The sequence below is a fragment of the Pelophylax lessonae genome (genome assembly GCF_965119305.1).
Source record: "Pelophylax lessonae genome assembly, chromosome: 4".
Lineage (NCBI taxonomy): Eukaryota > Metazoa > Chordata > Amphibia > Anura > Ranidae > Pelophylax > Pelophylax lessonae.
The window spans coordinates 218,590,796-218,606,162 of record NC_138771.1 but is presented as its reverse complement, the minus strand read 5'-3'; the positions used below and the strand labels follow the sequence as shown (position 1 = coordinate 218,606,162).

Below are 15,367 nucleotides of genomic sequence, written 5' to 3'. Positions count from 1 at the left end.
TTGTACCATTTGGTCAGAAGTTCCCTTGCATGGACCATATATGGAACTGTACAAAATGAACCGCCTCAAAAAGGTAGACACCATCAGGCCCAGCACCCGCATGCAAGTTCGGAGGGATGACCATTTTTTGGACAGCAGGAGGCGAATTGCAACCTGTAATTTCTGGAGTTTGTCCAGAAGAAGGAGCACTCTGGCTAAGGCTGAGTCCAGAGTCAGGCCCAGATAGTCTGGCTTTACGGACGGAACCAGAGCAGATTTCTGAAAATTTAGAATCCAGCCGAACTCTTGCAGAGTTCATATTGTGATCTCAAGGTTCTCCACCGGAGCGGAGGGAGATTCTGCTCGCAGAAGGAGATCATCCAAGTAGCCCAGTACTACGATCCCCAGTTGGCGTAGCAAAGCTAGCACTGGGGCTAACACTTTTGTGAAGACTCGAGAAGCAGATGCGGGACCAAAGGGTAACACCACAACCTGATAATGTTCCTCTCCCACAGCAAAGTGGAGAAAATGCTAGTGACTGGCACATATTGGAATGTGAAACTAGGCATCCTTGATATTGATAGCGGCGAGGAAATCTCCCTGACCCAGGGATGCCACCACTGTTCGAATAGACTCCATTCTGAACTTCTGTACCTGCACAAAGCAGTTTAGCGCCTTGAGGTCCAGGATTGGACGCACTTTGCCTTCCTTCCTGGGAACTGTGAACAGGTTTGAGTAAAAACCCTGAAAACGTTCCGAGGTGGTCGGAAACGGGACAATCACCCCTTGAAGGAACAGGTCTTGTACCGCACCAAACAGGCCCTGTAAGCAGTCTGGGGACAGGAGCAAGTTGAAAGGAAAAAACCTTGCCGGGGGACAAGAGCGAAAATCGATCTTGTAGCCAGACCGAATGACTTTGTGGACCCACTTTACCTGCATCCAGGAAGTCCACGGGTCCGGAAACCAGCGAAGACGTCCCCCGATATGGGTGAGGGTGCACCTTCATGCAGAAGAAGCCTTGTCCCCGGGTCTGGAGAAGCCTGATCTTGGCTTGCCAGACCAAGTTTGTTTGGATCCTCCAGAAGAGGCCCTGAAAGGTTTCGAGCCCTTGTCAGTCGACCCTGAGGGACGAAAAAACTTATTATGATCTGAGAAGGAAGGGCCATGACTACGACAAGGTTCCTTGCCCTTAGTAGCCTAAGGAAGAAAAGTACCCCCCCCCCACTCGATCAGAGTTTGACACTAGGGCAATACCGGCCTCATTGCTGAACCAGCCATAGTGTACATAGTGCAGGCCACAGCCTCCGACCTTCCGGTCAGCCAGATCCTTAAAGGCTGGAAACTCTTCAACCATCATGGTTGCCTTGTTTAATCTGGAAACCGGAGGGTCCACCACTGGTGGCACATACAACTTCTTAAGAAGGGACTCCTCATAGGGGTAATGCCTAGAAAAGCGCTTAGGGACCCCACAGGGACGATTTGGTCGTCCCCACTCATTAGCAACAATTCTGTCAAAATAGGCAGGAAACACCTTTGCTGCTTTGGAAGGCTTGTGAGTGCCAAAGGGCACATGTGCCTCTGTCGAAGCTTCAGCTACATCCTCCATCTTCAGGGTCTCACACACAGCTACAATCAGTGCATTCACATGGGCCTTTTCATGCACGGTCGCCGACATGGAGAAGTCACCCTCACTATCAGAGGATTCTAGACGCGTGGTTGCAGACCCAGCAGGGTGACCCACATCCGCATCGTCCGAATCAGATTCAGGATCTGATGAGACAAATGAGGCAGGGTACGCTTTTTGCTAGCCTGTCGCCCGCAAGCCACCTCCACCCCGGACACAAGGGACTCCAGGACCGCTGTCAGTGCATGGATGGATGGTTGGGACCTGGAGAGCCCCGAAGCCTCAGAGAGGGGATAAGGTGGGGAAATGTGCTCCAAAGACTCCATGAGTCACCAGGGTGACCCCACAACAAGTGTGAAACACTTCAAAGGGACAACCCCCACCGCGCTGGTAGCACCATCTGGTCGCCAGGCACAAAGCAACAATCAGTCCTCAGCAGAGGGGCAGAAGACCCCACCAGACTCACCACCCATAGAAACAGGCACCTGTAGCCACCAGGAGAATCTGTACTACACGTGCAGAGATCAGATAGTAAAATGATCCAGGAGTCAGCACCAGGGGATGAGAAGGGGCTCCCACCACCTAAATCGCCGACCCAGAGGGCTCCACTGTCATGGCCAACGCTATTTCCAGCGGCACCCCACAAGAAAATGCCCGCCGGGCTACACAAACATGGCCGCTGTGTATAGAAACACACATGCTACAACAAAATGGCGGCACCACAAGGCTTACAGGGACCCAGGAGGGAGACCAGGCCCAAGGACAGATCCAGGCAGGACGGGGGCCCTGACAGGTGCCCCCACTAGGTACAACCCCCCATCGCCAGTTAGCACCCTGCCCCCTTCCCAGGAAAGTGGCCAGACCACCCAAACAGCCTTAGAATGCATGGGGGGGCAGGATGAGGGACTTGGAAAAGGAGGGGTGCCTGCGGGAAGGAGGGGATCCCGGAAGTCTGACCGTCCCAGGAAGGAGCCCACATCCACCTCCCCAAAACTCTCCAGGGGAAGAGGGGTGACAGCTACTCACCATACCAGGAACCAGGCGGCACCGCTACAGACAAAACCCCTCTCCATCAAAATGGGAGTGCTGTCAGCCAGGAGGGACACTGCGACTTAGGCCAAGAGCCGGTCGTATGCGAGCTCCCGAGGCGTTTAACTCGCAGGCCAGCCCAGTCCAGTGGGGCTATGTCGCGGCTGACCTAGCACGGAGCTGAGGTCTGCACGCGCTCGCTGGCCAGACTGGAGTGACCACTGTATCTAGATTATCCGCCCAACCCACAGTCCGGCAGTTAATTGTAAATCTCACAGGAAAAAATCCAGGAGAAAAAAAATTTAGTTTTTGTAAGAACTTACCGTAAAATAATTTTCTCTGAGTCCTCTGACAGTCGCAGCCCATCCAAATGTTCTTCACTATTGGGTAATGACGCCCTCTGCAGGAGCAGGCTAGGCAGTGAAAAACTGAATTTTTGTAAAATCTTACCTGTAAAATTCCTTTCTCTGAGTCCTCCGACAGTCGCCGCCTCTCCATATTCGTCACTATTGGGGTTATTGACCTTTGCTCCGTAGGAGTGCTAGGCAACAGAATATATTAATATCAAAGCTTTTAGCATATCCCACCCCCAGGGGGTGGTCCCCTCAGTCAATACCTCCTCACTTCCTGCATACCAACTCAGTTTCAGTAGAATAGCAGTAGAGTACATAAATAAACCCCAAAAGAGGGGCAGGGGCGGCGACTGTCGGAGGACTCAGAGAAAGGAATTTTACAGGTAAGATTTTACAAAAATTCAGTTTTCCGACAGTCGCCGCCTCTCCATATTCGTCACTATTGGGGACGTCCCATAGCAGTGTAGACATGAGGGGTGGGAAAAAAACGCGCTCAAAGCAACGCAGTACCCACATCAGAAAAGGGAACCTTACCAAGGTAAGAAAACCACCGGGTAACATGAAAAAAAGCTCGCTCAACAGCAGCAACAAAACCCAGGAAACACAAGTGACCTAGGGATAAAAACATCCCAACAGCCAAAGGCCCAAAACAAGGGACCCTAAGGCACAGCCGCACTAGGAACGTTGCGGCCAAAGGAAGCATCAGCCGATGCCTGAACATCCACTTTGTAGAATTTTGAGAAAGTGTGACCTGACGACCAAGTCGCCGCCTTACACACCTGGGCCACAGAAGCCCCAAGATGACAGGCCCAAGACGTACCCAGAGATCTGGTAGATAGCGCCTACACAGGCACAGGGGGAACTTTCCCCCCCAAAGTATAGGCCTGTACAATGGTCCGACTGATCCATATGGCGATGGTAAAAACCGACGCCACCACGCCCTTCCGAGGGCCCTCTGGAAGAACAAATAGAGAATCCGCCTTGCAAAGGATTTTGACGATGACAGGTAAACCCTGATCGCCCGAACAACAACCAAGGAACGCAAAGCCACCTCCTTCGGATGCTTAGGCTTCGCGCAAGGCGAAGGCAAGACAATGTGCTCATTGAGGTGAAATTCCGAAATCCTTTTCGGAAGAAAAGACGGGTCAGGTCGCAAGACCAATTTATCCAAGTGAATCACCAAATACGGAGACCTGCAGGACAAAGCTGCCAGCTCCTACACTCGGCGAGCCGAAGTGATCGCCACCAAAAAGGCGACCTTCTTGGACAAAATAAACAACGAGATCTCCCTGATCTTTTCAAAAGGAGCGTGTTGCAACACGGACAGAACAAGGTTCAAGTCCCATGGAGGTAAAGGCTCCCTCCTAGGAGGGACCAGATGTCGCACCCCTTGAACAAAGGTGCTACCCAATGGAGTAGACGCCACAGGGCGTTGAAAGAGAACGGCCAGCGCAGAAATCTGACCTTAAATCGTGGCCAACGCCAAACGTTGGTCCACGCCCGTTTGAAGGAAAGCCAACACTCTAGATACCGAGTATGAGCGAGGGGAACACCCCCTGGACTCACACCAGGCAAAATACGCCTTCCAAGTACGGTAGTAAACCTTCCCTGAAGGGGCCTTCCTAACGTTGATCAAAGTGCCAATGACCTCAGGGGACAGACCCCTATCCAACAGGACCTCGGTCCCAACAGCCAGGCCGCCAAATCCAGCGACTGTAAGGCAGGATGGAATATCGGCCCTGGGGACAGAAGATCTTCTCGAAGAGGCAGACGCCACGGAGCATCGACCGCCAGGTTCACGAGATCTGCGCACCAAAAAACCGGCGAGGCCAGTCTGGTGCCACCAGAATCACCGTGAGTGGTTCCGAGATCAACCTGCGAAGGTACCTGGACAGCAGCTGAATCGGCGGAAAGGCATACATCAGATGAAACCGATGCCACAGGGCCACTAACGCGTCTGACGCGTCTGCCCGAGGATCGCGCGTCCTTGCCACGAACCTTCCCCCCTTGTTGTTTAGACGAGACGCGAACAGGTCCACATCTGGTGAACCCCACCACGCGCACAACATCTGGAAGACTTCCGGGTGAAGGAACCATCCCGAGCCGCTCGGACACACCTGGTGCCCCCTTGGTGGGTGACGTAGGCCACCTCTGTGGCATTGTCCGTCCGCACCCGAACCAGACGGCCCTGCAGCCTGTCCGTCCAACGCAGAAGACAGAGACTGATTTCTCGCAATTCCAGAATGCCGATCGGAAGGGAGGATTCCTCCTCCGACCAAGTACCCTGGGCGGACAGAACGCCCAGAACACCACCCCAACCCGACAGGCTGGCATCCGTGGTGATCACCGTCCACGAGAAAATACGAAAGGACTTGCCCCCCGACACCGTCGGGGACTGGAGCCACCACAGAAGATCCCTTCTGGTGCGATGGCTCAATGCGATCTGGATATCCCAGGATTGCGGTCGCCCGTCCCACCTGGACAGAACCTCCGCTTGGAGACCCCGCGTGTGAAACTGGGCGAAGGGAATTGCCTCGAAAGCCGAGACCATCAATCCCAGACACCTCATGCTCGGAGGGACGAGCACTGATTGTCCCTAAGGGACCTGACTTCTTCCTGAAGCGCCCTGAGCTTGTCATCCGGCAGGAAGACCTTCGCCTGAACCGAGTCCAGAACCAATCCCAGGTAGTGAAGACGAACCGATGGACACAGCGTCGACTTTGGAAAATTTATCGTCCAACCAAACTCCTGTAGAGTTCGCACCGTGACGGCCAGGTCGTTCAACAGACCCTGACTGGTCGCAGACCGCACCAGAATGCCGTCCAGATACCCCAGGACAGAGATGCCCTGGGCTCTCAAGGCCAGAACTGGCGCAAGCACCTTGGAGAACACCCGCGGAGCCAAAACGAGACCAAAGGGTAACGCCACCAATCAGTAATGATCCTCCGCAATGGCGAATCGAAGGTACTATGTAACTATGTACCTCTGGTGACCCTCGAAAATGGGGATGTGAAGGTACGCATCTTGCAAATCGATGGAGGCCATGAATCCTCCCGGAACCAGGGCAGCCACCACTGATCGCAGGGATTCCATGCGAACTTGCGAACCCACACAGCTCGGTTCAGAGCTTTCAAGTCCAGAATCGGACGAACCTTGCCCTCCATTCAGGGCACAGTGAACAGATTGCAATAGAAAACCCGAAATCTGTCCCGATGAGGCACCGGAACCACCACTCCCTGAGCCTGCAAGACCCGCCCCGCCAGGTGCAGATCCCGCAAGTGCTCCGGAGATAGCTGAAGATACGAGGGAAAAAATCTGCTCGCTGGCCGAGAGAGAAAACTCGATCTCGTATCCGGATCCAACGATTTCCTGAACCCACCTGTCCCGAACGCGGGCCAGCCAGGGTTGAAGAAAACCGAGCAACCGTCCCCCCACCCCAGAGCCGGGTGAGGGCGCCCCTTCAGGCCGCATTGTTATGGGCAGCTGACCACGGCTTCTTCTAGGAGCCTTGGCCCCAGAAGGGCTTGCCCTTGTAGTATGACCGAAAGGCACGAAAGGACCCCTGAGAGGGTCTAAACGAGGTATTCTTCCTACCATGAGCAGTCTTAGATTCGGGAGTCTGGGGCAAGAGAGTGCTCTTACCCCCGGAAATACCTTTTATCAGAGTATCCAAGGAAAAGCCAAAAAAAGGCGAGAACCAGCATAGGGTAATTTGGCCAAAGTTTCACGAGAAGCTTGGTCAACAGACCAACATTTCAGCCAAATCAGACGGCGAGTTAACACCGCCACGCTTTTGACGCGCGCAGCCACAGGGACTAAGTCTAAGTCCGCATCACACAAATACATGACACCCTGATGAATTTGATCCACCAAAGCCAATGTCGTTGGCGGGACAGAATCAGCCACCAGGATGCGCCTGAGCACCCGCGTCCAATCTGCGACAGCTTGGGCCGCCATAAGGGAAGCAATTGACCCAGCAACCGTATAAGTATGGTGGGCAAGAGACTCAATTCTCCCGTCCGTAAGGTCCCGGAACACCGGGGTATCCTCCGCCGGAATCGCAGTAGACTAATCCAAAACCGCTACCGCATGATCCACCGGAGGTGGCACACACCAACGCCCAGCAGCAGCGGGCGGAAAGGGACAACGCAGCTTGAACCTACTCGGCACCGCAAAAAGTTTCTATAAATTGCGCCATTGCTCATCAACAGCACGCAGGAACTCCGCAGAGCAAGGAAAAACCTGCGATGTTTTGCGTTTTCTCTGCGTCCCATAGGAAGCCAGCAGAGCAGAAGGACATGGTTCATCCTCCAAATGAGGTGTTTGCTTGATAGAAGCAACCAGCCCCTCCATGATTGCAAGCTCTTCAGACGAGCCAGGGGAAGAATTATCAACCCCTTCAACCTCAGCCTCCCCCTCAGACCCCCCAAGGTCCAGAGATGATCGAGACCCTGAAAGAGGCACCCCAGCCATAGCAGTCCTGCCAGCCTTTGCACCGAAGGCAGCCAAATATGCCACAATAGCAGCCAGATCAGCCCCCTCGGGGGACGCAGCAGCCCCTAAGCCCCCCACTAAAGTGGAAGGAAACTTGCTATCCTGAGAAACCATGCCCCAGTGAGTCATTAGAAAAAAAGGGGTTAATGTCCCTTTAAGACCGCGGCAAAGCGTATCCCACCGCACATAAACACATACACTGACCCCACAGGGACAATGAAAAGACACTGGGTAAGGAATACAGAACAAAAGAAAGGTAAAAACCTGGAGATCCCACAGGCTGCCGCTGCTACCGATCGCTGTCCGGAGCAAGGGAAGCGATGCAATAACTGCCCGCCCTACAAGCCTCATGCAAGGCTACACAAAAATGGCCGCTGAGGAATCATGTAAATGGGGAGGGAGGCTGACATGCAGTCCGATCGATCACTGCCAAAATGGCGGCGCTTGGCGCCAAAACTCCGCGCCCTGCTGCACAGGATCGTCACTTCAGGGCACAGTGAACCAACATGTTGAGCAAAAATGGCGGACCGCCGCAGCAGTCGCCGCACAGTATGGCACACACAAGCACCGCATGTCTCACACATCCTGTCCCCCTTCACAGCCCATAGAAAGGCAGCAGTTCCCAGAGGAAACTGACAGGGAGCTCAAAAATGTGTTCACACACAAATCACAGCATGTCTCACACAGCTTGTCACACAGAGCAGAGCAGAGCAGGGCCCCCCCCCCCTCACAGCCCACAGAAAGGCAGCAGTTCCCATAGAAATCTGACAGGGAGCCCAAAAGCCTTCACAGACATGCAGGGTCACACAGTCCCAGACTGACACCCAACACAGACAGGTCCCCACATAGAAATTTTACTCACCATCCGGATGGCGTGGGGAGCCTTCGTTTGCGATCAAACTGCTGTACTGAGGACAGGGAGAGTCGCAGCCGGGACGCAGTGAAACTGCGGTGGGAAACCGCAAATGGCGTCCGGTGAGGTAGCCACCTCACCGCAGCATCCCTGCAGCGAACAGGGATGGGTCGTTTATATGTGCCAGGGAAACCTGAGCTGAACGCTCGATGGCAGGCTGGGAAGCCACTGGCCCACAACCTGCGAACCAGGGGGGCCAGCCCGAGACCCAGCCCGCACGATCCTCTTCATCAGAAGAACTAACTAAAGCTGGAAATAAACAGCTAAGTAAAAGAAAGAGAAAACAACTTCAAATAAAATCAAAAAAGAGAAAAGTGGCTGAGACCAAAGAGCCCCAGCACAGGGACAGCCTGCACTCCTGAGCTAGGCAAATTGAAACTGAGTTGGTATGCAGGAAGTGAGGAGGTATTGACTGAGGGGACCACCCCCTGGGGGTGGGATATGCTAAAAGCTTTGATATTAATATATTCTGTTGCCTAGCACTCCTACGGAGCAAAGGTCAATAACCCCCAATAGTGACGAATATGGAGAGGCGGTGACTGTCGGAGGACGTAAGAGAAACATTACGAAAACATTACGAAACTGAATAGTAGCTCTGAGTGTCTGAGGGTAATGTCTAGAGGGACAGCCCCTAAGGTGTGTAAAGCTTTTTAATGAATGTTTTCACTGCCTAGCCTGCTCCTGCAGAGGGCGCCATTAACCAATAGTGAAGACCGTCAGAGGACGTAAGAGAAAATTTTCTTTCAACAAAAATTTTTGCCAGGACCAAAGATTCCAGCAAGGAAATAGGTCCTTACTCCCGAATAGGCAGAAAAAAAACTGAGTGGCTAAAGCAATGATAGGGAGTATACCCCCTGGTACTGCCCATGGGTGTAGTCAGAATTACTTTCTGCCTAGTGTCATACTCCTGTAGGGGGCAGTAAAACACAATGGTTATGAATATCAGGAGTTGTGTCCGTCAATGAACGAAAGAGAAAAGAGATTTAACCTTCTTATACAGAAAGGCTTCTTCACATTAAGAGCTGTAAAAATGTAAAATAGGCTCAAGAACTAGTTCTGGCCAGCTCAGCAGAGGGAATATTGGCATAGATGAAATGGGAATTCCTAAAAAAAACTGTATGCAAACTCACTGCAAAGTATATTCCCATAGTCAATATGTTAAAAAGCCTAAAAATTAAACCTATGTGGCTCACGGCCAAAGTTAAAAAAACTATAAATAAGAAAAGTGCTTTTAAAAAATATAAAAATGAAAGGAACACTATCAGCGTTTAATTGTTACAAAGAATATGTAAAAAAGAAATTAAGGATGCAAAAAATCAAAATGAACAACAGATTGCAAAAGATAGTAACATAGAAACATAGAATGTGTCGGCAGATAAGAACCATTTGGCCCATCTAGTCTGCCCAATATATCTGAATCCTATGAATAGTCCCTGGCCCTATCTTATATGAAGGATAGCCTTATGCCTATCCCATGCATGCTTAAACTCCTTCACTGTATTTGCAGCTACCACTTCTGCAGGAAGGTTATTCCATGCATCCATTACTCTCTCAGTAAAGTAATACTTCCTTATATTACTTTTAAACCTTTGACCCTCTAATTTAAAACTGTGTCCTCTTGTGGTAGTTTTTCTTCTTTTAAATATGCTCTCCTCCTTTACCGAGTTGATTCCCTTTATGTATTTGAAAGTTTCTATCATATCCCCTCTGTCTCTTCTTTCTTCCAAGCTATACATGTTAAGGTCCTTTAACCTTTCCTGGTAAGTTTTTTCCTGCAATCCATGTACTAGTTTAGTAGCTCTTCTCTGAACTCTCTCTAGAGTATCTATATCCTTCTGGAGATATGGCCTCCAGTACTGCGCACAATACTCCAAGTGAGGTCTCACCAGTGTTCTGTACAGCGGCATAAGCACTTCTCTCTTTCTACTGCTTATACCTCTCCCTATACATCCAAGCATTCTGCTGGCATTACGTGCTGCTCTATTACATTGTCTTCCCACCTTTAAGTCTTCTGAAATAATTACTCCTAAATCCCTTTCCTCAGATACTGAGGTCAGGACTGTGTCAAATATTCTATATTCTGCCCTTGGGTTTTTACGCCCCAGGTGCATTATCTTGCACTTATCCACATTAAATTTCAGTTGCCAGAGTTCTGACCATTCTTCTAGTTTTCCAAAATCCTTTTCCATTTGGCGTTTCCCTCCAGGAACATCAACCCTGTTACATATCTTTGTGTCATCAGCAAAAAGACAAACCTTACCATCAAGGCCTTTTGCAATATAACTTAGGACAAACCCCCAAAAATTCTTCAAATAGTAAAAAGGTCAGGTCGGATCATGTAGGCCCTTTACAAAATAATCTGGAGAGGGTGACTGGGGACAAAGAGTAGGCAAATTGATTAAATACTTTCTTCAGCTCTGTGTATATTAAGGAGCATGGGGGAGCTCATGACCATAATGGGGTTGGTATTGACACAGCCCCAAATGATCCACAATTCCTCAAAAGTGATATGGTCCAGAAATATTTAGACAGAATAAAGGTAGATAAAGCACCTGGACCAGATGGAACCCACCCACGCATCCTAAAATAATTGTGCTCTGTCCTTTCAAAGCCTTGGTTTCTAATTTTTAGGGACTCGTTAAGGACTGTAATAGTACCACTGGATTGGCGTAGGGTCAATGTGGTGCCTATATTTAAAAAGAGATCAAAGTCTTTGCCAAGTAACTATAGACCTGTTAGTAACTTCTATAGTCGGGAAGACACTGGAGAGTTAAATAAAAGACCACATAGATGAGTTGTTGCTGGAAAACAATATTTTTAAGCAACAGACAGCGTGGATTCATTAAACACAGAATTTGTTAAATAAACCTGATTTCTTTTTATAAGGAGGTAAGTAAAACCTTGGACAAAGGGGTGGCTGTGGACGTAGCACACTTGGATTTTGCGAAAGCGTTTGACACAGTTCCCCACACACGGCTAATGTGTAAGGTAAAGTCTACAGGCTTGGAAAGATCAGTTTGTAAATGGATAGAAAACTGGCTAAAAGATAGAATTCAGAGAGTAGTGGTTAATGATTCATACTCTGAATGGTCTAAGGTTATCAGTGGTGTACCCCAAGGTTCAGTGTTGGGACCCTTACTTTTTAATATCGTTATAAATGATATAGGGTCTGGGATTAAAAGTACCATTTCAGTCTTTGCAGAGGACCAAGCTATTACAAGATGACTTCAACTTACAAGCTGACCTCAATGCAGTTTCATTGGGAAACTATGTTGCAAATGTGGTTTAAGGTTGGTAAATGTAAAGTTATGCATTTGGGGGCTAAGAATATGCATGCATCATACATACTGGGGGGGGGGGGGGGGGGTTGGTACAACTGGGGAATCCATAGTGGAGAATGATCTGGGTGTTCTGGTACATCATAAGCTTAATAAAAGCAGCATGCAATGCCAAGCTGCGGTTTCCAAAGCAAGCAAGCAAGTCCTTTCTTGTATTGAGAGGTATGTACTCCAGAGAGAGAGATATGATTTTGTCCCTGTTCAAATCATTAGTAAAACCTCATCAGGAATATGCAGTTCAGTTTTGGCCACCAGTTCTCAAAAAGGATATCGGGGGAACTGGAGAACGAGCAGAGAAGAGCAGCCCAACTGATAAGAGGCATGGAGATCAACTATGAGGAAAGATTAGAGGAACTGAATTTATTCTCTCTTGAGAAGAAGGGATATGATCAACAATATATAAATACATAAGTTGTCCATATAGTCAACTTGGTGTTGAGGTATTCACGTTAAAGGTCATCACAGAGGACAAGGGGGCACTCTATACGTAAAAAAAAAAAGAGATTTCGTCTCCAAATACAGAAAGGTTTTTTCACAGTAAGCGCTGTGAACATGTGGAATAGATTCCCTCCAGAGGTGGTTCTGGAAAGCTCAGAAGATTGCTTTAAAAAAAAAAGGCCTGGATTCTTTCCTAGGTGTACATAATATAACAACTGGGAATATCCGATTGCCTCTCGGTGGATCAGGAAGGATTTTTTTTTCCCTGCTGTAGTAAATTGTATCATGCCTTACTGGGGTTTTTTGCCTTCCTCTGGATAAACTGTGGGTATAGGATTGTGTATATGGGATTGTATGGTTGTGGTTTTTTTTTTTGTTTTTTATTGGTTGAGCTAGATAGACTTGTGTCTTTTTTTCAACCTAACTATGTAACTATGTAGCAGATTTTATTTAAAAAAAGAGCTGAATGCATTCCTATATGTCCAAAATATAACAGGATATTAACATTTACAGGTAATAACACCAGATATTGTTGACCCAGTGAATATCTGATTGCATTCAGAAAGATCAGGAAGAACATTTTTTCTAGGACAAATTGGACCATGCTTCACGGGTTTTTTGCCTTCTTCTGGATCAACTATGGGTATAGGATTTTGTATATGGAGGTTTTCTAATTTTTTCTTTTGGTTTAACAAAATGGACTTGTGCCTTTATTTAAGCTATGTAATAGCAGGGGGTTTATGCCATATGTGGCTGGGTGGTGTTTTTTTTATTTATTTTAATAAAGTAGCCAACTGGCTAAATATACTATTTTGTCAAATAAAGATTTTTGTATCCACAGCATAATGTGCTTGTATTTTGGATTTGGAGATACTGAAGCTTTTATTGGATAGGTCACCTTGCAGTGTGGCACAGTTGTGCAAATCTTAGCCCTGGATGGACAGAAACATACACCCTTTAATAGGTAAAACAGCTATCATATATTTCATCCGTGTATTTACCAGCTTGCCTGGAGGTATACTTTAAAATAAATTCCCATGTCATAAATCATTTCATACTGCAGTTAAGCACAGTACGACATATTTTTATACTGTTAAAAGATGAAGGGGTGCAATAGTGCTGTAAAATGATATTGGCAAGGGTATGGACACATGACCACTTCTATAGACGTGTTATTTTATTCTGGTTGCGGTTTATTAAAAAACAGACAAACATTATGATCATTTTTAACACACAACCCAAACATGCACTGCTTTTGGCGGTAAAGGACATGGTCAATTTGATCTCCTTCAACAGCCATAAAAATATTGGGCGTATATATATATATGTGTGAGGCACTTTCCACATATTATAAAAAGCGCACATATTTTGCTTAAAATATAATTAGAGTGTAAAGAGTCAAACTATTAAAACATACTATAGAATCCTTTTTTAAATAAGCATTGCAAAATCTAAAGGTTACCTTAAGAGACTTTGCAGCTTCCACGTGGTTATCATAAACTAACACATCTACAGTAAGGCGCTGATGAAGACTTAGAAAATCGCCATCCCCTTCAAGAGCTTCTTCTTCTACACAAACTTTCCATGTTGGCAAAGCACATTTGCTGCCATCCCATACCTGTAAAATAGAGTTGTTGAAACCAAATTCACTACCATAACAGCTGCAGTCAAAAACTGGGGACAGTAGTTACTAAGACCGAATAAAAGTGAAACTCTCCCCAAAGAGCCTTTTAAAAAAATAATGGCACCCCCCTTAGTAAATATATATAGGGGTCTGATAGATTTGTTCTCTAAATAGGCATATATATATATACTGTTACTTCAGCGTTTTCACTGTCATTTCATTTTAAGAGCTAATGTACACTTTTATGTTAACTTAAGGAAACAAAGTTTGAGCCTGTGATGACACTCACAGCCTGATGAAAACCAAACACCTACCTTCCTGTTTGATCAAAGAATAGACATTTGTGGTCAGAACCAATTTGAACCAATAACTGTCATGGAGGACTGCTGCTAACTTGTGCATTTCTGAGACAGATGGTAAGAACACTTTTGTAACATTAAGATTTCCACAATTAACAGACCAGGAAATGTCATGCGTAGTTGATTCTGGCTCCGCCCAGACTATTTTTCAAAAACCCTGCCTACCAAAGAACATCCCCCTTACATCTGGGCCTCTAGTAATTGGAGTTGGAGAAAAGTCCACCCCTCTCAAGGAAACGCCCACCCATACAAATAGGGATTGGAAACCACCACATGTTTCATAAGCTGCTTGTCTCTGACTCTGTACCATGTAATCTACTGGGAAGAGACTTACTGAATTGCTTACAAGCCTGTATGCAGTATACACCCAATGGAGTAGAAATACATGTTGGAAAATTAGATGAGGAAATTATATGTGGATTGACAGCAATGGAACTAGAGGAAGAGATTGAAGGCAATATTTCACCTGAAATTGTTGCCCAAATACCGAATACCCTCTGGGCCAAGGGAAAGTATGATGTGGGGCTTCTACAAGTCCCTCCATTAAAAGTTAAAACAAAAGCAGGAGCCCAAATCCCACACATACCACAATACCCACTATCAGTAGATCAAATCACCGGTATACAAATACAAATAAAATAACTACTTGAAGCAGGTGTTCTAAAGAAAACAGAGAGCAGAGCACAAATGCCATGGTTTCCTGTAAAGAAAAAGGTGAAAAAGGGAGAGAAGCCAGTATATTGAATCGTACATGATTTAAGGGCCATCAATCAGATCATCCAGGAAGACACTCCTTTTGTTCCAAATCCTAGTACTTTGCTCATATACCTACAGGAGCAAGGGTGTACACCGTAAAAGACTTGGCCAATGCTTTCTTTAGTGTCGCCCTGGATAAAGAAAGCCAACAACTCTTTGCTTTCCAGTTTGAGGAATGTACACCTGGAATTCCACAAGGAATGGTTTCCTTCCCAAAGAAGCTGCCTATGATGATGTCTTATTAGAGGAAACGCGTTAGGATTATCGTGAATGCCATCAACCTCTGTATTTTCCCTGCTCATTTTCATTGGATACTTGTAAGTGTGTCTTTGACTTTTTATAAAAATTAAAGTTTTAGCAGTTTTTCACTATGTTGGCTTTGTCTGGCTTGTTCCTCCATGTATCACTGTGAGAGACCTGCAAGTTCCTATATGAGACGCTCTGGCCACCTCTTCGTAAC

At 47.4% G+C, this 15,367-nt stretch overlaps 1 protein-coding gene across 1 annotated transcript in view; it reads right to left on the bottom strand.

Annotated features, from left to right (window-relative positions):
* Window positions 1-15,367, bottom strand: part of POT1 (protection of telomeres 1) — a 161,934-nt gene that overhangs the window by 100,242 nt on the left and 46,325 nt on the right. Inside the window, exon 5 of the mRNA XM_082257094.1 lies at window positions 13,631-13,786. Coding sequence (XP_082113220.1) covers window positions 13,631-13,786 — 156 coding nt within the window. The remainder of the gene's footprint in view (window positions 1-13,630; window positions 13,787-15,367) is intronic.